We start from the raw sequence: 27,098 nt of genomic DNA on the forward strand, positions 1-27,098 counted from the left end.
AGTACAGGAGGGGACTAAGAGAAGTAGGAGGAGAACGAAATAGCAGAGCTGTCACAGGTCTATATGATTTTGCAGTATTTCATAAAAAGGAGATGCATTCTGTAATCTTATTTACAGCACGCTACAAAATGCCAAAGACTCCAGAGAATTGTGTTTTTTACTTAATACATATGGTGTGCAGTTGGCATGTGTTTGGTGTCAATTTTATAGAGTTTATATTGTTTTGAATGCAGTGTTTTGATTTTGCAAGAGATATTTTGTGAATATTGTGGGGTTTTGTGCGTAGTATTTTGTCAAAGAGAGACATAATTTAGGAAACTGTGTTTAATCAATAGTTTTTTAAAAAGTGTCTATATAACAATACTGCAGTCACATGATACTTGTTATTTTGTTGCACCAGGTGGCACTAAAGCTCCGTTGCTGTAAAATGCAGAGGGATCACAGGTTTTGTTTGAACAGGGTCTTAAACTGAATTACATCACTAATAATCATGTTTAAACTCTGTGAGACTCACACAATCAAAAAATATATACATGATACCGTCCAACCTGCTGACTCTCGGTCTGTGATGTTGGTGTGTTTACGTGGTCTTCTAGTCATGTGTTTAGTGAGGAGGCGGGGATTGGAAACCGAAAGTAAGTTTTGACGCAGTTACATTTTAGTGCTGCGTTCATGTCTGTCCACAGAAACCAGAGACATACTGTGGGGGGGAAAGCACGCGTCTTTTGGGTAAAAGTAAGTGTCCGTGTGTGGTCCTGTGTTTTCTTATGTGATTGGTGTGTTCTTCGCGTCCTTTAGTGTCCGTGGACACATATTGTTTTCCTGTAATATCGAAGCGCTCAGCAGCTGTCACATTCAGCTACAACACAAAGACGACAGTAAACTCGAGGATATTGTTTTAATCAGAAACAGCAGTGACTGTGGACGGAAACAAAGTCGCCTTATAGTTCAAACTGTACGGATTAATAATGTCCCTGCTCACTGGAGAGGACGCACCGTTTCATTTAATGTTTATAAACAATAATATCACGCATGCGCAGACCAGACCACAGTTTTTTGGGGAAATTCCAGTGATGTCATGCTGTTGTGTTGTTGGATATCTGGGTTAAATTTTGTTTAAACTTAGTTTTTTCCCAGTCTAGTTATATAAAACGTTGTGTCAAATATCTTTAATTAAATCAGTTTCTTTTCAATTCTAAGAGAATTACAAGTCTGAAATAAAAACAACAAAAATAGACAGGAATATAAATTATACAGTAAAACAAAAAGTGAAACATAATAACTTAAAATGAAATAGAAAAAACTTGAATTTAGAAATGCACACAAATAAATGAAAACTATAACACACTGCAACATTTTTTTAAATCTACAGTATATAAAATATTTAATATGTACTTTTAACTCCACTATATTTGATTTTATCAGTTACTTTTCAGACTAAGATTTCACATAAAATCATATTATAATTATACAGATTGCACTGTGATAATATAATTATATAAATTCATTATATTATTTCATATTATAATAGCACTTTTACTACTGATACACATTGAAATATACAGTTGTAATGTAGATTTTACCTATAAATATATGAATATAAATATATATTATAATATATTTTGTAAATATATACATTTATCCCAAGTTTAAACTTTTTAATGTCAACATTTTTTGTATTTGATATTTAACTTTTGCTCTGACATTTTGTATGTATTTATTGTATGCAGGCTTAGAAAAAATCCAAATGAATGTAATGTAAAAGCCAGAGGGATCAAATAAACTGACTGAAAAATGATATCATACTGAAATATGTCGTTTTGCTTCCAATAGTTGTGTTTCAGCTGCAGCAGTAGAGATGGCAGAGAAGAGGAAGACGAGGAAGCGTTCGATCACCTCATCCTCTTCTTTGACATCTGAACAGCCAGTGAGCACCAGCAGTGAGCCAATCAGGTAATTTAATTTATGAACATGAGAAAAACACACTGTAAAAACATTCCAGGTCTATGTATTACAAAGTCCTAGAAAATTCTGCTATATATGGCCAAAGTAATTAGTACCTTTGCATATTATTAAATGCACCATTTTCCATTGGAGATTAGAATATCTTTTACTATCAGTTTGATGTCTGTGTTTGGTTTACAGTGCAACAAAACTAAAAAGTTATAACATTGTTACCCCTTAAAAGTTGTAATAAATATTGATCTAGAGTGATACTTTAAATTGATTATTGTGTTTTTAGTATCACAGGTATTAGGTTTAGTATCTTACAGTCACTCATGCAGTCAGATTTAAAGGAGAAAATGACTTACTCTGTCCAATGTGTGCATGACACTGAACATGAAAAACAGAAAGAAAAGAAGAGAGTGGAGTGAGTGGTAGTGCCTACCATGCCTACTGTGAAACAAAGAGGGGATTCAGTGATGTCTTAGGGTTGCTTTGTGCCTTGAATCTATGCATGATGATTTGTTGCAAAACATACAGCCCAGTGTCAGAAAGCTGTGTGTAGGGTCTGGGTCATGGGTCTTCCACCAGGATAATGACCCCAAACATGCAGAAAGTACCCAAGAGTGGCCTATGTAAAGTGGCTATGAGTCCTGATCTCAGTCCCATTGAACATCTATGGAAAGAGCTTAAACTTGCATTTTGCTCAAGAAAAGTGGCTGCCAGTGGATGTGTAGAAGTGTAGAAACCCTATTCAAAGTTACAGAAAGAACTTAGGAGTTGTTGTATTTTGAGCCATTTTTATCCACAAAGTACAGTAGCACAGAGCAGACAACCAAACACTGCCTGTAGATAGGGCCTTTCAAGTTTTTCACATGTTTCGCAGCCAACAGAGTTTCCCCTGCACGCTTGTAAGGCGAGCAGTAATCAGTTTGTTGCAATATGCAATCTTACTAATAGATGCCACTAACTCCTACAGGCTGGTCCTTTTAAAAGATACCAATATTATTGGCCATTCCATTTTAATTTGTTTATTATTTTGAATAATATGTTATTATGCAAATCAAAGGCAAAGTTTTAGTTTTATTTAATGTGAAATAAAGAATGATGGATACCGGGTGGAAAAAAAAGGTGGAAGGGTACCAATAAACTCTTAGTTATGTTTACTAGTTTCTGGACCTTTTTGAGTTGATCAATCCCTTCTTTTAACAGTTCACCAATGAGTGAAGATGGGTCCTCGACTCTCAGTGGTGTCTCTTTGAAGAGTGATGCATCCATGTTCCAGCCACTCAACTTTTATGATGAGAAGTCAAAACCGTAATTTGGCATTTCCTGCACTATTAAACATTTGTAGTTTATGGATTTGTTCTTTGTTAGTTAATTAGTTATCGAGTGGATGTAAAGTTATTCATAAGTAAAAAGATTTCTCTTTTTAGTTTGCTGTTGAGTGGAAGTCAACAGTCCACCGCTCCCAGTGTCTCTATGGTGAGTGATGGATCCATGTTCCAGCCACTCAATTTTGATGATGAGAAACAAAGGTAATTTCATTTAATGTATTCGGAAAAAAAATATAGTGATCATCTAAAAATCCTTCTGATGTAGTCATCGCAACTAATAAACATAATCACTAAGATGTAATTTATTGATCACCCTACAGACAGCTGACCAGGGAGCCGTCCAGCTGTTCAGTCGGTAAGGAGGTTGTGAGGGATCCAGTCAAATCAGTCGGTGGAAAGAAACGCAGAGGAGATCATGGAGCCCAGAGAGATACCGAAGAAGACACTGGTAACTTCAAGTAAAATATCTGTACTGCTACTATTATTATTACTACAGCTAATGCAAGTAATACATGACACATCACCAGCGACTGCCATCACGTATTAGTTGTTTACATGTGTAGACTAAAGTATGGTAGTTATTTTTTGGGGTAAACAAACAGATGAAGCATCCATTTGCTCTCCACAACTTTGAGTACGTAACTTTGTGTGGGTGTCAGGTTCCACATTACATTCAACCTTTCAACAGAGGATAAGAGTCACAAATTCACATTAAAGTCAACATTTTGTGTTTGCTTGTGCTTTTTGTTTGACCTAGCTAAAATGATTGTATATTGTTACAGGGGACAGCAAAGCAAAAAAGAATCTTAAAGAAGCAATGAAGAATAAGTTTACCTTGGTGACTGAAGGTAATGGTGACCAAAAGAACTCCCTGAACAGAATCTACACAGAACTCTACATAACCACTGGAGAGAGTGAAGGTCCACATGGGGAACATGCATTCAGACACACCAAACCTAAACTGGAAAAAAGACTATCCTCCAATCTGTTAGTCGACCTCAGTAACATCTTTAAACCTTTGCCTGGCCAAGAGAAACCTCACAGAACAGTCCTGACGAAGGGCGTTGCAGGGATTGGAAAATCGTTTTCTGTGCAGAAATTCATTCTTGACTGGGCCGAGGAGAATGAAAACCAGGACATTGATTTAATTTTCTGTCTTGCTTTCCGAGAGGTTAATTTGATTGAAGATAACAAATGTTTGTATGAGCTCCTGACTGAATTTCACCCTATGCAATGCACCCAGAGTTTGAAGGATTTACTAGATTTCAACAAAGCCAGAGTCATGGTGATCCTGGATGGTCTGGATGAAAGCAGACTTCAACTGGACTTCAAGAACAAGACGATAACATCTGTTAATGAAGTAACATCTGTGAGCAATCTCCTAGCAAACCTCATTCAGGGTAACCTTCTTCCTAATGCTAACCTCTGGATAACATCCCGTCCAGCAGCAGCCAATCAGATCCCTGCACAGTTTGTCGACATGGTGACGGAGATAAGAGGGTTCAGTGACCCACAAAAAGAGGAGTACTTCAGGAGGAGATTTGATCATGACCCGAGCCTTGCTGACAGGATTATTTCACACATTCACTCTTCACAGAGTCTCGATATTGTGTGCCAGATCCCGATCTGCTGCTGGATTTCTGCATTATTATTTCAGGAGGTCTTTGGAGGAGACGAGAAAGCTGAAATCCCTCAAACTCTTACTGAGATGATGGCACATTTTCTGTTTGTCCAGACCAAACGCAGTAACAGAAAGTATGACAAGAAGAAAGAGGAAAACAAAGAAAGACTTCTGACGATGCATCGAGAATTTCTTCTGAAACTCGGCAAGCTTGCATTTGTCCAGCTACAGAAGAACAACCTCATCTTCTACGATGAAGACCTGGCAGAATGTGGCATTAATATCAAAGAGGCAATGATCTACTCTGGATTTTGCAACGGAGTTCTTAGGGAAGAAGACGTCTTTTCCCAGAAAAAGGTATTCTTCTTTGTGCACCTGACAGTTCAAGAGTTCTTTGCAGCTCTTTTTGTCTATGACTGTTTTACAAACAAAAATACAAAAGAGCTCGGCGACTTCCTCGATCTGAAGGACAAACAACATACTTTAGTTGATCTTCTAAAAATGACAGTTGATAAAGTGTTGGAGAAGGAGAATGGCCACCTGGACTTCTTCCTGAGATTCCTCCTTGGCCTTATGGCTGACTCCAACCGGAGAGTCCTTAAGGGCCTGCTGACATCACCAGACCCGGGCCAAGATGCAGACAAGAAAATCCTGACTCACCTCAAAGCCATCCGAAGGAAGGCCCTCTCTCCAGACAGTTGTATCAACCTCTTCCAGACCATGGTCGAGATGAGAGATAACAAAGTCAAAGATGAGATTCAAGAATATCTCAAATTGGAAGATCGTTCAAAGACAGAGCTGACTCCCCTGCACTGCTCTGCACTGGCCTACATGCTGCAGGTGTCGAAGGATGATCTGGATGTGTTGGACTTGAAGAGTTACAACACATCAGATGAAGGCAGAAGAAGGCTGATACCAGCTGTTAGGAGCAGCAGAAAGGCCATGTAAGTTTACTTTCACTCTAAATATTTAAAACTAGAAGGGCACTCAGAGAGTGGACACCTATGCCAAGGTATAGTTCAGTCTTCTGTGGTATACCAATCTGCAAGCACAACCGGAATATGTAACTGTATTGCAATTGACTTAGCTCACAATGTTAACAAAAGTGAGTAATAATTTGTGCATCAGCCCTGTTGTTCAGATTAGCTCCAAAGTTTTATGGTTTCACCAAATTTCATAAAAATCAGGCCAATAGTTTCCCCAGAATCCTGCTAATAGACAGACAAACGGCACCCAAAACAATACCTTCTTTGTGGAGGTAAAATCAGATTGCAGTATATTTTTAATTCCTGAGTATTGTATGTTGATCTTCATCTCAAGCTTCTATTCAGGCCCTCGGGTATGTTTGTCTAAGAGAAAAGGCCAAGGGGACAGGTGCTCCAAGTCCATAATAAAAATGACATCCTGGATACATGTTTTATGTATACAGTATCTTTACAGTTGCCCCTTTCGATATGACATTATGACCCTATTATCCACCCTAGACTTGCTCACTGCAAAGTGACTGAAGATTGGGTTGAACACCTGGCCTTTGGTCTCAAGTTCCCCTACTCACCTCTAAGAGATCTGGATCTGAGCAGCAATGACCTGAAAGATTCAGGGGTAAAACTGCTCTGTGATGGACTGTCGAGTCAGTGCTGCAGACTGAAGATATTGAGGTATTTATTAGACTTTTATCTGTCCCTTCGCAGAATATATTTTTTGCACCCTCTCTGACTGCTGCTGCTTCAGTCTGAGCTTCATCTCAATGCTTCCTGCTTCTGATTTTACTCCTGTACTACCACCATCAAACTGTACATACATGTATACATGTCACAACCCACATAATGCAGTCAGCCCTGCTCAAGGGCTACTCCTCATTTCAATCCTACTTTCAGGGCTGCAAGAATCTCACCTGCATGCTTACAAACCAAAACCTCTGTTTTCTCAGTTTGTCAGGTTGTCTGGTCACAGAGAAGGGCTGTGATCATCTGGCCTCGGCTCTGAAGTCCAACCCCTCCCATCTGATAGAGCTGGACCTGAGCTACAACAATCTAGGAGACTCGGGAGAGAAACTGCTCTCTGAGCTGAGGAACGATCCACAATACAAGCTCAGCGAACTCAAGTAATTATAATGCTAGAGTACTTGAGTACTTCATTTAGTGTATTGCAAAAGATAAAACTAGATTGTAGATGAGAGTTTTACACAAGAGCTACAGTGATCAGGGGCCCTAAAAACAACAGCAACAATAAAAACACACTTTTACAAAGAGCAGTAAATGACCACAATGCCTTCCTTACTTCTAACATTTATGATACTCATGGGTACCCTATAATCACTGAATTTAAGTAAAATGTGGCCTAGACACATCTGAAGATATTCTGATAGCAAATGTTCTGAGAGCAACACAGTGGCAGTTAAATGGTGTTTTTTTTTTTTGTCTGAAAGTTTTAATTCTTGTCTTTCTTCGCAGGGTTGATCATGGTGGAATTCACCGGATGGAACCGGGATTCAAAAAATGTAAATATCTGTGCAAATCTTGAACATTTGCTGAATGTTTTGACCACAATGAATTGATTAGCTAAATTACGGGTCTTAAACTCAAACCGACTTGGGGCCACTACTGTTTGGTCATCTCATAGGTGGACTGCTTCAACAGTCAGGTACAAACAAGAAAATGCAACATTCTGAAAATATTAAAATTACTGAAATGATACTTTACAAAAAAAAGTGAAAAGCAGTTTCTAGAAATGTTATGATATCATTATTTTATATCACCTGGAGGGAAGGCACTCTTTTTAAGACGGATTTCTTTGTAACTTACTGGAGTGTGCTTAGTTCTACCAGTAGTGGCCTGCAGCTATATTATTCAAGTTTAGGCTCCTAAAATTATTTGTTGTCTTGCCTCCAGACTCCTGTGAGCTCACGTTGGACCCCAACACAGTCCACAAGAACCTCCGTCTCTCTGAAGAGAACAGAAAGGTGACCTGGGTTGAGGAGCCACAGCCATATCCCCATCACCAAGAAAGGTTCGACCATTGCCAGCAGGTGCTGTGTAATCAGGGTCTAAATGGGCGCTGCTACTGGGAGGTCGAGGTGTTGGAGCCCTTCAACATTGGGTTAACGTACAAAACCATCAGCAGGAAAGGGGACGTGAGTGAGTGTAAGCTGGGTCGCAACGACAAGTCTTGGTGTCTGATTTGCTCTAATGAAGGTTGTTATGTTCTGCACCACAATAAGAGTGTCAATGTATCTTCCTTTTGCTCGCGCTCCAGTCGGGTGGGAGTGTATCTGGACTGGCCTGCTGGAACTCTGTCCTTCTACAGAGTTTCTTCTGACAGTCAGACACGCCTCCATACCTTCAGAGCAAAGTTCAGTGAGCCACTCTATCCTGCTGTTGAACTTCACACTCATTCCTCTGCGTCATTTTGTCAGCTAACGTAACCAAACTTTCACTGCATTCGCACGAGCAACTAAGGGCGTAGATTTGCCTGTGGATGGTCGGGACACATCCCATACAATCAAGGGATTACTGAATTGTTCTTACCAACATGTTTTGCAATCTCGTCTTGTGTCATTTTAGAAAACACACAGGATTAAATCCCTTAGTATCAGGCATGAGTAAAGTCGCCAGGGTTGTCCCTGCAGAGACAGACAGAGGCCAAAATATATAGAGGACTAACACCCCAGCATGCTATAAGCTGTGCAAGTATAAGAGGGAGTTTGAAACAGTTTGCATGCCTGATTTAGCATGCTGAACTAGAGGAAGTATGAAAGCTGTCGGACTAGTTGTTTAACCTAGTCATTCGATGATTCTGCCTACATAGTGCAGTTTCTTCAACAACAGGGATCATTTGAAGACAAAACAAAAAAGAAATGTATTGGCATGTGCCTCCTGGGTGCCACTCTCACTGAAGTGAATGGGATGCCATTTGGAAACATCCAGTTTGCTTTAAGTTGCAGAGAGTCGTCAGTAATGTAACACGTTACTGAGAAAAATGTGGGTCAAAGGATGGTTTTCCTTGAGACTGCTTTAAAATTCAATGGTTTATAGATTATAGGTAATTTTCTTGAAACAGTGACACAGTTGCATTGTTGACTGTTTTTGCTTATTTTTTCATGTATTGTAATATTATAAAAAAATATTGCTAAAAATATTCCCAAAATACAAATAAAAAATCCATAAAAAGAAATTTGCTCATATTAAGCAGTTTTTGCACAATCAGGATTTGATGATTTGGCGTTTGAAAGAGAGGACAGGAACACAAACACATTAGTGTGGGTTTCAAATGTGTCTCTACCAGCCTTAAAACCAAACCTACGCCCTGAAACCTGATGTTTCTATTTCAGTTTCATCTATTTGTTTAAAACGTTTGCTATCATTTCTATAGAAAGTCTAAACTCACAGATGTTTTTCCTCAGTATTTTTTGTGTTCCAGTTTTATTGTGTAAGATTAAAATTATTGACTTGTGTAGATTTGACCAACTTTTAAATGTACAGATTCTCAATTTATGTTGTTCATGTTTGCCCAATTTTGGGTGTTTTTTCATTAAGTTTTTTGTTGTTTATGTGACCAACTTTTGCTTTTTCGAGTTTAACGGTGGGGTAAATGATTCCGGGATGCTGAGACATCCAATACGATGACAAAATGCCATGATTCAGTGCAAATAACTGCACAGCCTGTAGTGTAACTTACGTTAGCTGCGTTGTGGGTTTGCAAACAGTCAGTAGCGTTGCAGCTGCACAGCAACACCAGCTCCAGACAGCGATACTCACAACTCTCCTGCTACTATATACGCTGGGAAACAAGAAAGTAAGCTGAATGTTGCTTAGCCCCACGTTTAAGTTTTGGTTGTTGTTTTTTGACCAACTTTTGGGTTTTGATTAAGCAGACGGGAACATTGTAGATGAACAGTTTGCTGTATTATATTTGTTTAATGGTTTAAGGTACAGGAATATATATAAGTATGGTTTTGGTCTTTTTAAGTTAGCTGCTTTTTATGTTTTATTCTATATTCTATTAATTATTATTACCACCTTGATTTTTATTAATGCTTCAGTTTATTTAGCTGTATTTATTTTCCAGATAGCTCTGGTTTGTTGTGCCTAGTTTTACAGGTCCAGATACATCTCTGTGTTTAGATGTTACGTCTGACAATGGGAAATACAAAGAATATGTCTTTCTGTTATGTTTTATATTTGAGGACTCCAGCTGCTCTATCATTCATCTATTCTTTCAAAGTTCACTTACAGTAATGTAGCTCAAATGTTTTGTACCTTTGCACTTTAAACCTACCAACACAGTGGCACAGTGCTGGCTCCATTTTACTCTATTGATTCCATCTTTATTTTTATCTATGTTTATTTTTGGAGGCGTTCTCACATCTACTGTATATATATCTGTATAAATAGCTGCTTGTCGTGTATGATCTCATTAAAATAGGATGCAATAAGCTCACAGCTCAGTTAAAGGATAAGTGTCAGCTCCAGTAATGAGTTATTAACAGCTTTAATTGAAACACATTGGTATCGGTACTAGTCTTTATGTCTGTTTAGCTGTATTAGAGTTTACTTTTTACAGTTGCAGTATGTATTGTGTTTAAGTTGTGTCCTGAATACTGTGTTTTTTTTGTGTTTGTATGTTTGTTTAAGTGGTTTTAACTTTAGTGGGAAAGTCTGATGTGGGAGTTATATTTCTTATAGTACTGGTATAATGGTGGAGATGTGCTTTTGGGTTTGGAAATAAGAGTTTTCACTTTAAAATGTTGGTTTTAGCATTAAGCTCAAAGCAGTGCTGTGTCTACTGTACGTATCGCCTCACAGAGCTACTAGAATGACTGCAGACTCTGAGTCTGTGTTAATATAGACCTGCTACATTAAAATGAAAAGAAATAAGACATCAGTTCAAGTCACATACTTCTCTCCCTCGACTGGCTGTTAAATTATGGCCTATCGCCCCCAAAAATGATCTTAATCATACTTGTACCAACATCACATTTCAACAATTTTGACCATATTTCAGCTTTAGCTTTAACTTTTGTTTAAGCTGTGTGCATACATATGTGTGTTCTTAATTCTGTGGATTTGTGTTGTGTATGTAAAAGTCGTTGTGGTAATAAATATCACATTTTCACTGTTAAGCACCTTGTAATGTCTTTATGATGGCAGCATATTTTGTGGCTGAGAAATTAAGATTCCAAATCAGTTCAGATTGTACATGTTCGAAATTAAAAATGCATATGTCATGGATTCATATACAGTATTATTTTACCATTACGTTGATGTTTCTGATTGTTTCTCAACATTTCCAATTAACATTTTTAATAAAAAATTTAATCATTTACTGAATGTTACAGTCTCATTCGTCTCATTTGTCTCATTTGTCCCACCACCATTATATCTGGACTCCATCAGGGGGCATCTTCCTGCACAGCTCATGGAATTAAAATGATGACGTCATGATGGGATTTAATCTCTAAGCACTGCTCTCATATTTCTTCAACTCTCCTATTGTGCACATTTTCAAATAAATTAATTCAATGCTTTTCAATAAAGTCTGAGAACTGAAGTAACAAAATAAGTAAATAATAATAATAGTGATTATTAATAAATAATAATCACTATTACTATTTTTCTTGCAACTCCACTGCATTACAAATTGAGCCTCATGAACTTAAGTTCCTCAACAATTAAAAATTTTATATGAGTGTATGATTTTAAATGTACACAGTGGTCACTTGGCACCATATGATGTTGTATTGTATAACACACACATACAATATATGTCTATGTGTGTGTGTGTTTATTTTCTCCACCAGATGTCACTACACCACCATCTACATTTGTGTTTTGACTCACTGTAATTCACTGACTCTTCCAGTGGTGGAGGAATAATTCATATCTTTTATTTAAGTAAAAGTAGCAACAATACAGTGTAAAAATACTTTGTTATATAAGTATTAAATAAGTAAAAGTACAAAAGTATTAGCATCAATTAAAAAATAAAAATGGTACCTTTCAGAATAAAATATGTTGTTGGATTATTTAGTGATGGATCAATCATCACATTGATATTTGTAAAGGTGAAGCTTATTTCAAGTACTTTATATACTACTGGGTAGTTTAATATATAATATCATAATTCATTGATTATATTTGTATTAATCTCAATCTGCAAAGGAGAGAGTGAAGAACATGCACCAAACTTAAATTGGAGTAACAATCATGGCAAACGTAAAAAAAAAACTGCCCTAAATCAACATACAGGTGATGAAAACCATTTTACAAACAGATTGATTCACTTTTAATGACTAAACTGTACAAATGTGTCACTGAGCTGTTGGTTATCTCGGGATGAGCTATAAGGGAAATAACTCAATTAGTCTGCTAGGAAGTGTCTTCTTTAATACCAAATCTATTTTAATATAATGTAGTTTTGATGTTTTATAAAGTATTTAAAAAAACTGAAAAAGCTTTTTCTGTCTGCAGGTCGGTTTTGCAGCCACCTGTTGCCTGTAGAGTTTATTTTCCACCAGATGTCACTCCATCTAAACTTGGACATGAGTTCAACAAAAAACAAAAAAGGAAATGCTTCGCAGTTTCACTTTACTGACCACGCCGCCATTAGAACGACCACACTTCATTTTGCGGAAGAAACAAAGTAAGTAGCCATTTATGATTCTGCTGCTTATCTTATCTTTCTCTTATCTAATGAAATCTGCAGGTTGACTGCTTCATGTCGCTTGGGCTAGACTCATTGGATAAATGTCACCATTCCTGTTTCATTTGGTGTAAAGCTCTTAAATAAGACGGTATGGACAGGCACTGTGTGTCCGATGAGTTCTGTGTGGTTGCCTTTGTATTTTACTATACAATACACACAAAAAAGAGAATAATGACTGTAAACCACAGGTCTCTATCTCTTCCTGGGTAGTATTCTACTCTCCCTGTGGCTCGGTGTTAACGTGAGCCGCCGAGTATGAAACCGTGGTAAAGAGAGCCGTCGACAGAATGTCGTTGCGCCTACAGTAGGGTTATTATGGTAAGTGTGAGTCTGAGCGAGCTGGAGGTCCTGAAAGATACATAGACCCGTTTTCTATCATATTCTTCTTCATGTGTTCTCTATGAATATGACTGCAAATAATGATAAGTACAATAACAATAATAAATACAATAACCCATGACCCAAATAATGACCCAAACTATGAATATGTAAGATTTAAACTGATTTTACTGTTTTTTAAATAATTAAAGGGAAGGTCTGCTCAATTTTCATTACACTAATCAAAATGTCTTCATATTTGAATGGTTATATTTCCTTTTCTTTAGTACATTATCAAACACATGACCTTCCCTCTAATTATGTAAAAAACAGTACAGTAAAATCAGTATAAATCTTGCATAGTCGGGTCATTATTATTATTATTATTATTAGTAGTAGTTGTAGTAGTACTACTCATGGTCGTAGCAGTAGTAATAGTAGTGGTAGTAATGCTCTTGTAAAAAAATGTAATGTTCCACGTTATTGTATTTATTATTATTTCAGTGTGTAGTCATTTTCATAGAGAACACAGAAAGAATATGATTGAAAACGAGTCTATGTATCTTCAGACCTTCAGCTCGCTCAGAGGCCACACTTACTATATTAACCCTACTGAGCCTTAAACTGGTTTCATTCATATTTGACTAATAGAGTCTTTAATGTCTGCATAAATAATCATGTTTCCTCCTCTGCTCCCCTGCTGTGTGGTGTCCCTCAGGGGTCAGTTCTTGCTCCAGTTCTGTTCTCCCTGTACATGCTTCCTCTGGGTCATTTGTTCAGCCGCTTCCATGACATTTCATACCACTGTTATGCTGATGATACACTGATCTACTTCTATGCGAAACCCAATGACTTGAATCAACTGTCCTCTCTCCATGAGTGCTCCACTTAAATCCTGACAAAACTAAAATCATTTTATTTGGCCCCGATAAGTTTGTCACTGCAGTTGATCAGTTTATTGTACCATTATGCACTAATATCAAACCCACTGCTAAGAATCTCGGCATCATCTTCTACCAGCATATGACATTTGACCTTCATGTTACAAAAGTCCTGTTTCCTGCAGCTACAAAATATAGCAAAAATCAAAAGTTTCCTGTCCTCCAGTGATCTTGAACAATGCAATCACAGCTTAATTTTTTCCCATCTAGATTACTGTAACTCCCTCTACACGTGCCTCAGTCAGGCTTCGTTAAACCGATTACAGTTAGTCCAAAATGCAGCCGCCAGACTTTTAACCAGAACCAGCCGTCGGTCCCACATTACTATTGTTCTCGCATCCCTTCATTAGCTTCCAGTAAAATTCAGAATCAACTATAAGATCTTACTGATTACATATAAGGCACTTCATGACCTTGCCCCCAGTTACATTTCAGATCTCCTTGTTCCTCATTCCACTCCTCGGCCACTTCCCTCCTCTAGGCCTTTTATCCATTCCCCGCACTAACTGAAAAAACTAAAGGTGACCGTGCCTTTGCTGTTTTAGCCTCAACATTGTGGAATAGTCTTCCCAAATCACTCAGATTCACTAAATCTGTGGACAGTTGTAAGCGGCTGCTGCCCATCTCTACAGACCTTTTTATAGATCTCCTTGTTTGTTTCCTCATCTGTCGTCTCTCTTTTAATTTATCCTTCCCTCTTGTTTTATCTTCCTTATGTTTGTATTTACATGCTCCCTGTGTATGTTTGATTGGGTATGGTTATGCATGTACATGTATATATGCATATATGTAGACCCATATGTGTTTGTGTGTTTTTTAAATTTCTTATTTTTTGTTTGTAAAGCACTTCGTAACTCTGTGTTAAAAATGTGCTATATAAATAAAGCTTTACTTACTTACTTTAGGCGCAACGTAATTCTGACGGCGACTAACTTTACAAGTATTATCAGTATTATCTAAGTTACATCACTAAGTCACTGTCTGAAAATATTTCTTTGTCATAATGTGTAGTGTCGTAGGGGGCTGTAATACAGTGGTCTGTGTGACGGTAGTCTTGAGAAAAAACTCAAATGAACATGTTTGTATATTTTCAACAATGAGCCCGAGGTAAGCAGTTATGTCCTTCATACACCGTCGCTGCAGTGCATCATACTGTACTATGGGCCTATTGCTGTAAACTTGCATTGATCACACGATCAATAACTTGATGATGAGACAATCAAATGCAGCCATACACATCATTTATTAGACGGAGATTATAACGCTATCTGGATATTCCAGTGAGCTATAGAACTCAAAGGCAACGTGGAAACAGGTGTGTGCAGAATTTATTATAAATAAATCTTTAGTTTCGTTTTACAACTACGTTTAACACATTCAATTCGATATGGTAGCAGCAGGCTGCAGAGTAAATAGGCAGGAGGATTTAAAATCAATTTCTCTTTTTTACCTCAAGGTTAATCCGTCAGTTTACAGGAAGGGTATGAAAAAAATACAAAAAAATAAACACAACTCATATAAAACTACTTTTTGTGCCTTTACTTGGAACAGAAATGGCTGAGAGGAAGAAGAGGAGGAGTCTTCCTGACTCTTTGTCTGTCAAGTCCTTTGAGCAGCCAATCAGCTCCTGCAGTGAGCCACCTGTCAGGTAATACAGTGTGTAGTAAATCCTACACAGCCAGGCTGTGGTGTTATGAGCAAAACACAGCAACAACAAAAAATTAACCATTTGTATTCTGATCGCCACCATGGTCTTCCATACACATGCCATCCAGCAGATATTGGCCATATAAAATGCTGCTTCAGTGCCTTAGAAAGCTTTGTTTCCTCAATTTAGATTCACATTTCAGTACATTGAGTCAAAGTTCTTCCTTTTTACAGTTTCAACAAGAACTGAAAACTTCATGAAAGTATGACTTATTGCAGGATTTCTGTGTTAGACTGTTTTACTGGCTATAGGCAGACATTATAAACTGGAGTGTATTTATAAAGTGTATTTAAGTCCTGTTTTGGGGATTTTCAGCTTTAAATGAAAATGTAGCCCTCAGATAAGCATTTGTACTTGAGTACATTCATTTGTTGTTTCATGCAGCAAGTTTGTTTATTAGATAATACAATCTCTCCCCTTAGTTCACAGATGAGTGCAGCTACGTCCAAAGATCCCAGTGGTATCTCTGTGAAGAGTGATAGCTCCCTGTTCCGTCCACTCAATTTTGATCTTGAAAAGACAGAAAGGTAATTTTAATATTTTTGTGTAAATAAAGTTTATTGTACCTTAAAGCATATCACTGTGGTGTTATGAGCAAAACACAGCAACAACAAAATGTGCAAATTGCAAAAAGTTAACCATTTGTATTCTAAGTGCCACGATGGTCTTCCATACACATGCCAACCAGCAGATATTGGCCATATCATATGCTGCTTCAGTGCCTTAGAAAGCTTAGAAACAAGAACACATTTAATCCTATATGGTAGCAGCAGGATGCAGAATCCATAGTCAGGAGGATTTGAAACAAATTTCTCCTTTTTAGGGTTGAAGTCAAACCACCGCCCATGGGTGGCCAAGGCTCATTAATGCACATGGGGACACACAGTGTATCACAGTTTGTTGGTGTGGGGCTGCAGAACATTGACCACCGGGGTGCCCAGGTGGTCATAATGTTATGGCCGATTGGTGTATATGTCTTCATCTACACATTCATTCACACACACACACACACACACACACACACACACACACACACACACACACACACACACATATATAGTGCTGGGCAATGATTGACAATGACAATTTTTAATCGCATGATTTTCTGCTGCCTCCCTCCACTCCCCTCCTGTGACCCATAGTTTGTCTGGATGTGTTTTCCAAATAATTTCTGTGAATACTGAATGTATAGCTTATACAGCAAGTGTTGTGGGTGTGGTGAACACAACTGAAAAACAGCTTAAAGAGTCTAATCAAGAGTTTAATCATTTAGAAGCATTATAGCTCTGGAAACAAAACAAAACAACCAAAATGTTAAATAATTTGTGACAGCATAACACATGTTATGTTATGGCATCTCCTGAAGCATCTATTACAGGGCTTTAGCTGTGTAATGTTCAACTGTAATGCTGTTTATCAGTCAGTTGGTATTATATGTCCTGTGTCAACATGCACAGAACTTTAGTTCAGGAATCACCTACAACTGCATGAATGAATGACTGAATACAACACATAACTGATACACATCTAGCAGGACTAATGTGTCATTTGTTGATCACCCTACAGCCAGCTGCATGAGGAACCATCCTGCTGTTCAGTGTGTAAGGAGGTTGTGAAGGATCCAGTCCAATCAGTCTGTGGACACTGGTCATGCAAACAGTGTGTCAGCTCAGACTGGGACCAGAGTGATTCACCAGCAGACTACCCCTGCACCAAGTGTGGAAAGAAACTCAGAAGAGATCGTGGAGCCCAGAGAGATACTGAAGAAGACACTGGTAACTCCAAATAAAATCTCTGTACTGCTACTATTATTATTACTACAGCTAATGCAAGTAATACATTATACATCATCAGTGATTGGCTTCACATATTAGCTGTTTACATGTGAAGACTAAAGTATGGTAGTTATTTTTTGGGGTAAACAAACAGATGAAGCAACAATGTCACTCCTCTGTTATATGTGTAGATATGTGTACATTATCCGCATATGTGTACTATGTGTAGTTTGTGTGTGGAACTCATGCTGAAGGTGCTCTTCATACAGACTGTGAAAACAAATTTCCTTCACTGAGGACAATAAAGAATGAATCTGAATCTGAATCTTATAGTCAACATTTTGTGTTTGCTTGTGCTTTTTGTTTGACCTAGCTAAAATGATTGTATATTGTTACAGGGGACAGCAAAGCAAAAAAGAATCTTAAAGAAGCAATAAAGAATAAGTTTACCTTGGTGCCTGAAGGTTATGATGACCAAAAGAACTCCCTGAACAGAATCTACACAGAACTCTACATCACCACCGGAGAGAGTGAAGGTCCACATGAGGAAGATGCATTCAGACACACTAAACCTAAACTGGACAAAAGACTATCCTCCAATCTGTTAGTCGACCTCAGTAACATCTTTAAACCTTTGCCTAGCCAAGAGAAACCTCACAGAACAGTCCTGACGAAGGGCGTTGCAGGCATTGGAAAATCATTTGCTGTGCAGAAATTCATTCTTGACTGGGCAGAGGAGAGAGAAAACCAGGACATTGATTTAATTTTCTGTCTTGCTTTCCGAGAGGTTAATTTGATTAGAGATAACAAATGTTTGTATGAGCTCCTGACTGAATTTCTCAATAAGCAATGCACCCAGAGTTTGAAGGATTTACTAGATTTCAACAAAGCCAGAGTCATGGTGATCCTGGATGGTCTGGATGAAAGCAGACTTCAACTGGACTTCAAGAACAAGAGGATAACATCTGTTAATGAAGTAACATCTGTGGGCAATCTCCTTGCAAACCTCATCCAGGGCAACCTTCTTCCTAATGCTAACCTCTGGATAACATCCCATCCAGCAGCAGCCAATCAGATCCCTGCACAGTTTGTCGACATGGTGACAGAGATAAGAGGGTTCAGTGACCCACAAAAAGAGGAGTACTTCAGGAGGAGATTTGATCATGACCCGAGCCTTGCTGACAGGATTATTTCACACATTCACTCTTCACAGAGTCTCGATATTGTGTGCCAGATGCCGATCTGCTGCTGGATTTCTGCATTATTATTTCAGGAGGTCTTTGGAGGAGACGAGAAAGCTGAAATCCCTCAAACTCTTACTGAGATGATGGCACATTTTCTGTTTGTCCAGACCAAACGTAGTAACAGAAAGTATGACAAGAAGAAAGAGGAAAACAGAGAAAGACTTCTGACGATGCATCGAGAATTTCTTCTGAAACTCGGTAAGCTTGCATTTGTCCAGCTGCAGAAGAACAACCTCATCTTCTACGATGAAGACCTGGAAGAATGTGGCATTGACATCAAAGAGGCAATGATCTACTCTGGATTTTGCAACACAGTTCTTAGGGAAGAAGATGTGGTTTTCCAGAAAAAGGTCTTCTTCTTTGTGCACCTGACCATTCAGGAGTTCTTTGCAGCTCTTTTTGTCTATGACTGTTTCACAAACGAGAATACAAAAGAGCTCAGCGACTTCCTCGATCTGAAGGACAAAGAACATACTTTAGTTGATCTTCTGAAGATGACAGTTGACAAAGTGTTGGAGAAGGAGAATGGCCACCTGGACTTCTTTATGCGATTCCTTCTTGGCCTTATGGTTGACTCCAATCGGAGAGTCCTTAGGGGCCTGCTGACATCACCAGACCCAAGCCAAGATGCAGAGAAGAAAATCTTGACTTACCTCAAAGCCATCCGAAGGAAGGCCCTCTCTCCAGACAGTTGTATCAACCTCTTTCAGACAATGGTAGAGATGAGAGAAAACAAAGTCAAAGATGAGATTCAAGAATATCTCAAACTGTCAGATAGTTCAAAAACAGAGCTGACTCCCCTGCACTGCTCTGCACTGGCCTACATGCTGCAGGTATCGAAGAATGATCTGGATGTGTTGGACTTGAAGAGTTACAACACATCAGATGAAGGCAGAAGAAGGCTTATACCAGCTGTAAGGAGCAGCAGAAAGGCCATGTAAGTTTACTTTCACTGTAATATGTAAAATGATCAGGTTGCAGTCACTCCTGAGTAGTATGTATTGATCTTCATCTTAGACGGCATACATTCCCAAGAAGCTCCTCTAATGAGATTGTTAGTACAGCCTGTATGTTGCCTAATAGGAAAAGTGGATGGGACAGGTCTCAGTCTCCAATGTACATTAGATCCTTTATTTATATTTTGTGCATAACTTTAAACATCTTTTTCTGTTTCACATTGTATTATCCACCCTAGACTTGCTCACTGCAAAGTGACTGAAGAGTGGGTTGAACACCTGGCCTTTGGTCTCAAGTTCCCCTACTCACCTCTAAGAGCTCTGGATCTGAGCAGCAATGACCTGAAAGATTCAGGGGTAAAACTGCTCTGTGATGGACTGTCGAGTCAGTGCTGCAGACTGAAGATATTGAGGTATGTAATAGACTTTATCTGTCCCTTGGCAGAATACATTCTTTGCACCCTCTCTGACTTGATGCTTCCTGCTTCTGATTCCACTTCTGTTCTACCACTATCAAACTGTACATACATGTATACATCAGATCAAATATACTTTAATAATCATACTCACAAACCACGTAATGCATTCAGCCCTGCTCAAGGGCTACTCCTCATTTCAATCCTACTTTCAGGGATGCAAGAATCTCACCTGCATGCTTGCAAACCAAAACCTCTGTTTTCTCAGGTTGTCAGGTTGTCTGGTTACAGAGGAAGGCTGTGATCATCTGGCCTTGGCTCTGAAGTCCAACCCCTCCCATCTGATAGAGCTGGACCTGAGCTACAACAATCTAGGAGACTCGGGAGAGAAACTGCTCTCTGAGCTGAGGAACGATCCACAATACAAGCTCAGCGAACTCAAGTAATTATAATGCTAGAGTACTTGAGTACTTAATTTAGTGTAATGCCAAAGATAAAACTAGAATTTAGATGAGAGTTTTACACAAGAGCTATACTGATCAGGGGCCCTAAAAACAACAGCAACAAAACACTTTTACAAACAGCAGTAAATGACCACAGTGCCTTCCTTACTGTTACTTTCTAACATTTATGATACTCATGGGTACCCTATAATCACTGAATTCAAGTAAAATGCAGTCTAGACACATCTGAAGATATTCTGATAGCAAATGTTCTGAGAGCAACACAGTGGCAGTTAAATGGTTGTTTTTTTTTTTGTCTGAAAGTTTTAATCCTTGTCTTTCTTCGCAGGGTTGATCATGGTGGAATTCACCGGATGAAACCGGGATTCAAAAAATGTAAATATCTGTGCAAATCTTGAACATTTGCTGAATGTTTTGACCACAATGAATTGATTAGCTAAATTACGGGTCTTAAACTCAAATCGACTTGGGGCCACTACTGTTTGGTCATCTCATAGGTGGACCGCTTCAACAGTCAGGTACAAACAAGAAAATGCAACATTCCGAAAATATTAAAATTACTGAAATGATACTTTACAAAAAAAAGTGAAAAGCAGTTTCTATAAATGTTATGATATCATTATTTTATATCACCTGAAGGGAAGGCACTCTTTTTAAGACATATTTCTTTGTAACTTACTGGAGTGTGCTTAGTTCTACCAGTAGTGGCCTGCAGCTATATTATTCAAGTTTAGGCTCCTAAAATTATTTGTTTTCTTGCCTCCAGATGCCTGTGAGCTCACGTTGGACCCCAACACAGTCCACAAGAACCTCCGTCTCTCTGAAGAGAACAGAAAGGTGACCTGGGTTGAGGAGCCACAGCCATATCCCCATCACCAAGAAAGGTTCGACCATTGCCAGCAGGTGCTGTGTAATCAGGGTCTAAATGGGCGCTGCTACTGGGAGGTCGAGGTGTTGGAGCCCTTCAACATTGGGTTAACGTACAAAACCATCAGCAGGAAAGGGGATGTGAATGAGTGTAAGCTGGGTCGCAACGACAAGTCTTGGTGTCTGATTTGCTCTAATGAAGGTTGTTATGTTCTGCACCACAATAAGAGTGTCAATGTATCTTCCTTTTGCTCGCGCTCCAGTCGGGTGGGAGTGTATCTGGACTGGCCTGCTGGAACTCTGTCCTTCTACAGAGTTTCTTCTGACAGTCAGACACGCCTCCATACCTTCAGAGCAAAGTTCAGTGAGCCACTCTATCCTGCTGTTGAACTTCACACTCATTCCTCTGCGTCATTTTGTCAGCTAACGTAACCAAACTTTCACTGCATTCGCACGAGCAACTAAGGGCGTAGATTTGCCTGTGGATGGTCGGGACACGTCCCATACAATCAAGGGATTACTAAATTGTTCTTACCAACATGTTTTGCAATCTAGACTTGTGTCATTTTAGAAAACACACAGGATTAAATCCCTTAGTATCAGGCATGAGTAAAGTCGCCAGGTTTGTCCCTGCAGAGACAGACAGAGGCCAAAATATATAGAGGACTAACACACCAGCATGCTATAAGCTGTGCAAGTATAAGAGGGAGTTTGAAACAGTTTGCATGCCTGATTTAGCATGCTGAACTAGAGGAAGTAGGAAAGCTGTCGGACTAGTTGTTTTACCTAGTCATTCGATGATTCTGCCTACATAGTGCAGTTTCTTCAACCACAGGGATCATTTGAAGACAAAACAAAAAAGAAATGTAATGGCATGTGCCTCCTGGGTGCCACTCTCCCTGAAGTGAATGGGATGCCATTTGGAAACATCCAGTTTGCTTTAAGTTGCAGAGAGTCGTCAGTAATGTAACACGTTACTGAGAAAAATGTGGGTCAAAGGATGGTTTTCTTTGAGACTGCTTTAAAATTCAATGGTTTATAGATTATAGGTAATTTTCTTGAAACAGTGACACAGTTGCATTGTTGACTGTTTTTGCTTCTTTTTTCATGTATTGTAATATTATAAAAAATATTGCTAAAAATATTCCCAAAATACAAATAAAAAATCCATAAAAAGAAATTTGCTCATATTAAGAAGTTTTTGCACAATCAGGATTTGATGATTTGGCGTGTGAAAGAGAGGACAGGAACACAAACACATTAGTGTGGGTTTCAAATGTGTCTCTACCAGCCTTAAAACCAAACCTACGCCCTGAAACCTGATGTTTCTATTTCAGTTTCATCTATTTGTTTAAAATGTTTGCTATCATTTCTATAGAAAGTCTAAACTCACAGATGTTTTTCCTCAATCAGAAGCTTCTAATATTTTTTGTGTTTCTGTTTTATTGTTTAAGATTAAAATGATTGACTTGTGTAGATTTGACCAACTTTTAAATGTACAGATTTTCAACTTATGTTGTTCATGTTTGCCCAATTTTGGGGGTTTTATCATTAAGTTTTTTGTTGTTTATGTGACCAACTTTTGGTTTTTCGAGTTTAACGGTGGGGTAAATGATTCCGGGATGCTGAGACATCCAATACGATGACAAAATGCCACGATTCAGTGCAAATAACTACACAGCCTGTAGTGTAACTTACGTTAGCTGCGTTGTGGGTTTGCAAACAGTCAGTAGCGTTGCAGCTGCACAGCAACACCAGCTCCAGACAGCGATACTCACAACTCTCCTGCTACTATATACGCTGGGAAACAAGAAAGTAAGCTGAATGTTGCTTAGCCCCACGTTTAAGTTTTGGTTGTTGTTTTTTGACCAACTTTTGGGTTTTGATTAAGCAGACGGGAACATTGTAGATGAACAGTTTGCTGTATTATGTTTGTTTAATGGTTTAAGGTACAGGAATATATATAAGTATGGTTTTGGTCTTTTTAAGTTAGCTGCTTTTTATTTTTTATTCTATATTCTATTAATTATTCTTACCACCTTGATTTTTATTAATGCTTCAGTTTATTTAGCTGTATTTATTTTCCAGATAGCTCTGGCTTGTTGTGCCTAGTTTTACAGGTCCAGATACATCTCTGTGTTTAGATGTTACGTCTGACAATGGGAAATACAAAGAATATGTCTTTTTGTTATGTTGAGGACTCCAGCTGCTCTATCCTTCATCTATTCTTTCAAAGTTCACAACACTGTCCACTTACAGTAATGTAGCTCAAATGTTTTGTACCTTTGCACTTTAAACCTACCAACACAGTGGCACAGTGCTGGCTCCATTTTACTCTATTGATTCCATCTTTATTTTTATCTATGTTTATTTTTGGAGGCGTTCTCACATCTACTGTATATATATCTGTATAAATAGCTGCTTGTCTTGTCCATTAAAATAGGATGCAATAAGCTCACAGCTCAGTTAAAGGATAAGTGTCAGCTCCAATAATGAGTTATTAACAGCTTTAATTGAAACACATTGGTATCAGTACTAGTCTTTATGTCTGTTTAGCTGTATTAGAGTTTACTTTTTACAGTTGCAGTATGTATTGTGTTTAAGTTGTGTCCTGAATACTGTGTTTTTTTGTGTTTGTATGTTTGTTTAAGTGGTTTTAACTTTAGTGGGAAAGTCTGATGTGGGAGTTATATTTCCTATAGTACTGGTATAATGGTGGAGATGTGCTTTTGGGTTTGGAAATAAGAATTTTCACTTTAAAATGTTGGTTTTAGCATTAAGCTCAAAGCAGTGCTGTGTCTACTGTACGTATCGCCTCACAGAGCTACTAGAATGACTGCAGACTCTGAGTCTGTGTTAATATAGACCTGCTACATTAAAATGAAAAGAAATAAGACATCAGTTCAAGTCACATACTTCTCTCCCTCGACTGGCTGTTAAATTATGGCCTATCGCCCCCAAAAATGATCTTAATCATACTTGTACCAACATCACATTTCAACAATTTTGACCATATTTCAGCTTTTGCTTTAACTTTTGTTTAAGCTGTGTGCATACATATGTGTGTTCTTAATTCTGTGGATTTGTGTTGTGTATGTAAAAGTCGTTGTGGTAATAAATATCACATTTTCACTGTTAAGCACCTTGTAATGTTCCAAAGTACAAAACTGAGTCTTTATGATGGCGGCATATTTTGTGGCTGAGAAATTAAGATTCCAAATCAGTTCAGATTGTACATGTTCGAAATTAAAAATGCATATGTCATGGATTCATATACAGTATTATTTTACCATTACGTTGATGTTTCTGATTGTTTCTCAACATTTCCAATTAACATTTTTAATAAAAAATTAAATCATTTACTGAATGTTACAGTCTCATTTGTCTCATTTGTCCCACCACCATTGTATCTGGACTCCATCAGGGGGCATCTTCCTGCACAGCTCATGGAATTAAAATGATGACGTCATGATGGGATGTAATCTCTAAGCACTGCTCTCATATTTCTTCAACTCTCCTATTGTGCACATTTTCAAATAAATTAATTCAATGCTTTTCAATAAAGTCTGAGAACTGAAGTCACAAAATAAGTTAAATAATAATCACATTACTATTTTTCTTGCAACTGCACTGCTTTTCAAATTGAGCCTCATGAACTTAAGTTCTTCTACAATTAAAAATGTTATATGAGTGTATGATTTTAAATGTACACAGTGGTCACTTGGCACCATATGATGTTGTATGAAGAACATGCACCAAACTTAAATTGGAGTAAAAAAAAAACCTGCCTCAAATCAACATACAGGTGATGAAAACCATTTTACAAACAGATTGTTTCACTTTTAATGACTAAACTGGACAAATGTGTCACTGAGCTGTTGGTTGTCTCTGATCTGTAGGAGAAATATTATTTTAAAAATGTCTCGGGATGAGCTGTAAGGGAAATAACTCAATTAGTCTGCTAGGAAGTGTCTTCTTTAATACCAAATCTATTTTAATATAATGTAGTTTTGATGTTTTATAAAGTATTTAAAAAAGCTGAAACAGCTTTTTCTGTCTTATTGTGTCTTGCAACTGCACTTCATTTCATACTGAGCCTCACAAACACATTTCTCCTCGTATAAATGTAATATGTTCATACAATATTTCAAGTGTATGCAGTTCGCTTTTGCAGTCACCTGTTGCCACCTCATTATTCTGTTTCTCCACTAGATGTCACTCCATCCAACAAAAACAAAACAGGATATGTCTCGTGGTTTCACTTTACTGACCACGCCGCCATCAGAACGGATACACTTCATTCTGTGGATGAAACAAAGTAAGTAATCATTCATTATTCTGCTGTTTATGTTATCTCTGTCTCATATCTAGTAAAATCTGCAGGTTGACTGCTTCATGTCGTTTGCGGATAGTTCTGCAGCTTCAGTTTCAGTCTTGCAGAACAACAGGCACAATCACTGCAGGGTATAATAATGTACTCAGGGCCTATTGCTGTAAACTTGCATTGATCACACGATCAATAACTTGATGATGAGACATGATGATAGAACTCAATGGTAAAAGAAATCTTTAGTTTCGTTTTACAACAACGTTTAACACATTCAATTCGATATGGTAGCAGCAGGCTGCAGAGTAAATAGGCAGGAGGATTTAAAATCAATTTCTCTTTTTTTACCTCGAGGTTAATCCGTTTATTACAAACATTCAAAATCACCTAATTTGGAGATATGAGGTTTTCACTGGATAGGAAGGGTATGGAAAAAAATACAAATAAATAAACAGATGGAAAATGGTACTGACAGAAACACAACTCATATAAAACTATTTTGTCCCTGTTTGTGCCTTCACTTGGAGCAGAAATGGCTGAGAGGAAGAAGAGGAGGAGACTTCCTGACTCTTTGTCTGTCAAGTCCTTTGAGCAGCCAATCAGCTCCTGCAGTGAGCCACCTGTCAGGTAATACAGTGTGTAGTAAATCCTACACAGGCAGGCTTTGGTGTTATGAGCAAAACACAGCAACAACAAAAAATTAACCACTTGTATTCTGATCGCCACCATGGTCTTCCATACACATGCCATCCAGCAGATATTGGCCATATAAAATGCTGCTTCAGTGCCTTAGAAAGCTTTGTGTCCTCAATTTAGATTCACATTTCATAGGCTATAGGCGGACATTATAAACTGGCAACTGAGGGTATTTATAGTGTTTTTAACATTTCAGTTTGATTTACACTGAATGTGAAGTCTTGTTTTGGGGGTTTTCAGCTTAAAATGAGAATTTAGGTATGTTTAGTAAATAATACAATCTCTCCCCTTAGTTCACAGATGAGTGCAGCTACGTCCAAAGATCCCAGCGGTATCTCTGTGAAGAGTGATAGCTCCCTGTTCCATCCACTCAATTTTGATCTTGAAAAGACAGAAAGGTAATTTTAATATTTTTGTATAAATAAAGTTTATTGTACCTTAAAGCATATCACTGTGGTGTTATGAGCAAAACACAGCAACAACAAAATGTGTAAATTGCAAAAAGTTAACCATTTGTATTCTGATCGCCACCATGGTCTTCCATACACATGCCATCCAGCAGATATTGGCCATATCATATGCTGCTTCAGTGCCTTAGAAAGCTTTATTTCCTCAATTTAGATTCACATTTCAGTACATTGAGTCAAAGTTCTTCAATGGTTGTTTCTTCTGATTGTGTTTTTATGTTCCAGTTTCAGCAAGAATTGAACATTATAAACTTCATGAAAGTATGACTTATTGCAGGATTTCTGTGTCAGACTGTTTTACTGGCTATAGGTG

At 38.1% G+C, this 27,098-nt stretch overlaps 2 protein-coding genes across 16 annotated transcripts in view; both read left to right on the forward strand.

Annotated features, from left to right (window-relative positions):
• On the forward strand, positions 1–24,662 carry LOC127364428 (NACHT, LRR and PYD domains-containing protein 3). Of its 10 annotated transcripts, none has more exons than XR_007885019.1 (11): positions 1–57; positions 1,834–1,953; positions 3,157–3,261; positions 3,381–3,482; positions 3,602–3,729; positions 4,064–5,846; positions 6,387–6,560; positions 6,833–7,006; positions 7,356–7,402; positions 7,794–8,943; positions 22,345–24,662. XR_007885019.1 is itself a non-coding variant. In XM_051401961.1 (11 exons), exons 2-11 carry the CDS (start codon positions 1,859–1,861, stop codon positions 21,725–21,727), a joined length of 3,141 nt encoding a protein of 1,046 aa, XP_051257921.1. In that variant the 5' UTR covers positions 110–735; positions 1,834–1,858; the 3' UTR covers positions 21,728–21,773. The 10 variants fall into 10 exon arrangements, 6 of the variants coding, with proteins under 6 accessions (XP_051257921.1, XP_051257919.1, XP_051257918.1 ...); XM_051401961.1 differs by lacking the exons at positions 1–57; positions 6,387–6,560; positions 6,833–7,006; ... (1 more) ...; positions 7,794–8,943; positions 22,345–24,662 and adding exons at positions 110–735; positions 18,943–19,529; positions 19,788–19,961; ... (1 more) ...; positions 20,757–20,803; positions 21,195–21,773 and having other exon boundaries at positions 4,064–5,259; XR_007885018.1 differs by lacking the exon at positions 1–57 and adding an exon at positions 120–735 and having other exon boundaries at positions 7,794–9,830; positions 23,245–24,662.
• LOC127364427 (NACHT, LRR and PYD domains-containing protein 12) overlaps positions 12,421–27,098 on the forward strand; it is a 22,172-nt gene continuing 7,494 nt past the window's right edge. For 2 of the 6 annotated variants that reach the window (XM_051401949.1, XM_051401954.1), the window contains exons 1-3: positions 25,512–25,613; positions 26,153–26,249; positions 26,612–26,716. In XM_051401949.1, the coding sequence (XP_051257909.1) occupies positions 25,541–25,613; positions 26,153–26,249; positions 26,612–26,716 (275 nt within the window). In that variant the 5' untranslated portion in view covers positions 25,512–25,540. Of the gene's footprint in view, positions 12,544–15,416; positions 15,514–15,995; positions 16,101–17,139; positions 17,349–17,746; positions 18,388–25,511; positions 25,614–26,152; positions 26,250–26,611; positions 26,717–27,098 lie in introns of those variants that run through there. The other 4 variants (XM_051401948.1, XM_051401953.1, XM_051401952.1 and 1 more) reach the window with 4 other exon arrangements.

The sequence above is a fragment of the Dicentrarchus labrax genome, unplaced genomic scaffold, assembly GCF_905237075.1.
Source record: "Dicentrarchus labrax unplaced genomic scaffold, dlabrax2021, whole genome shotgun sequence".
In the NCBI taxonomy this organism is placed as follows: Eukaryota; Metazoa; Chordata; class Actinopteri; family Moronidae; genus Dicentrarchus; species Dicentrarchus labrax.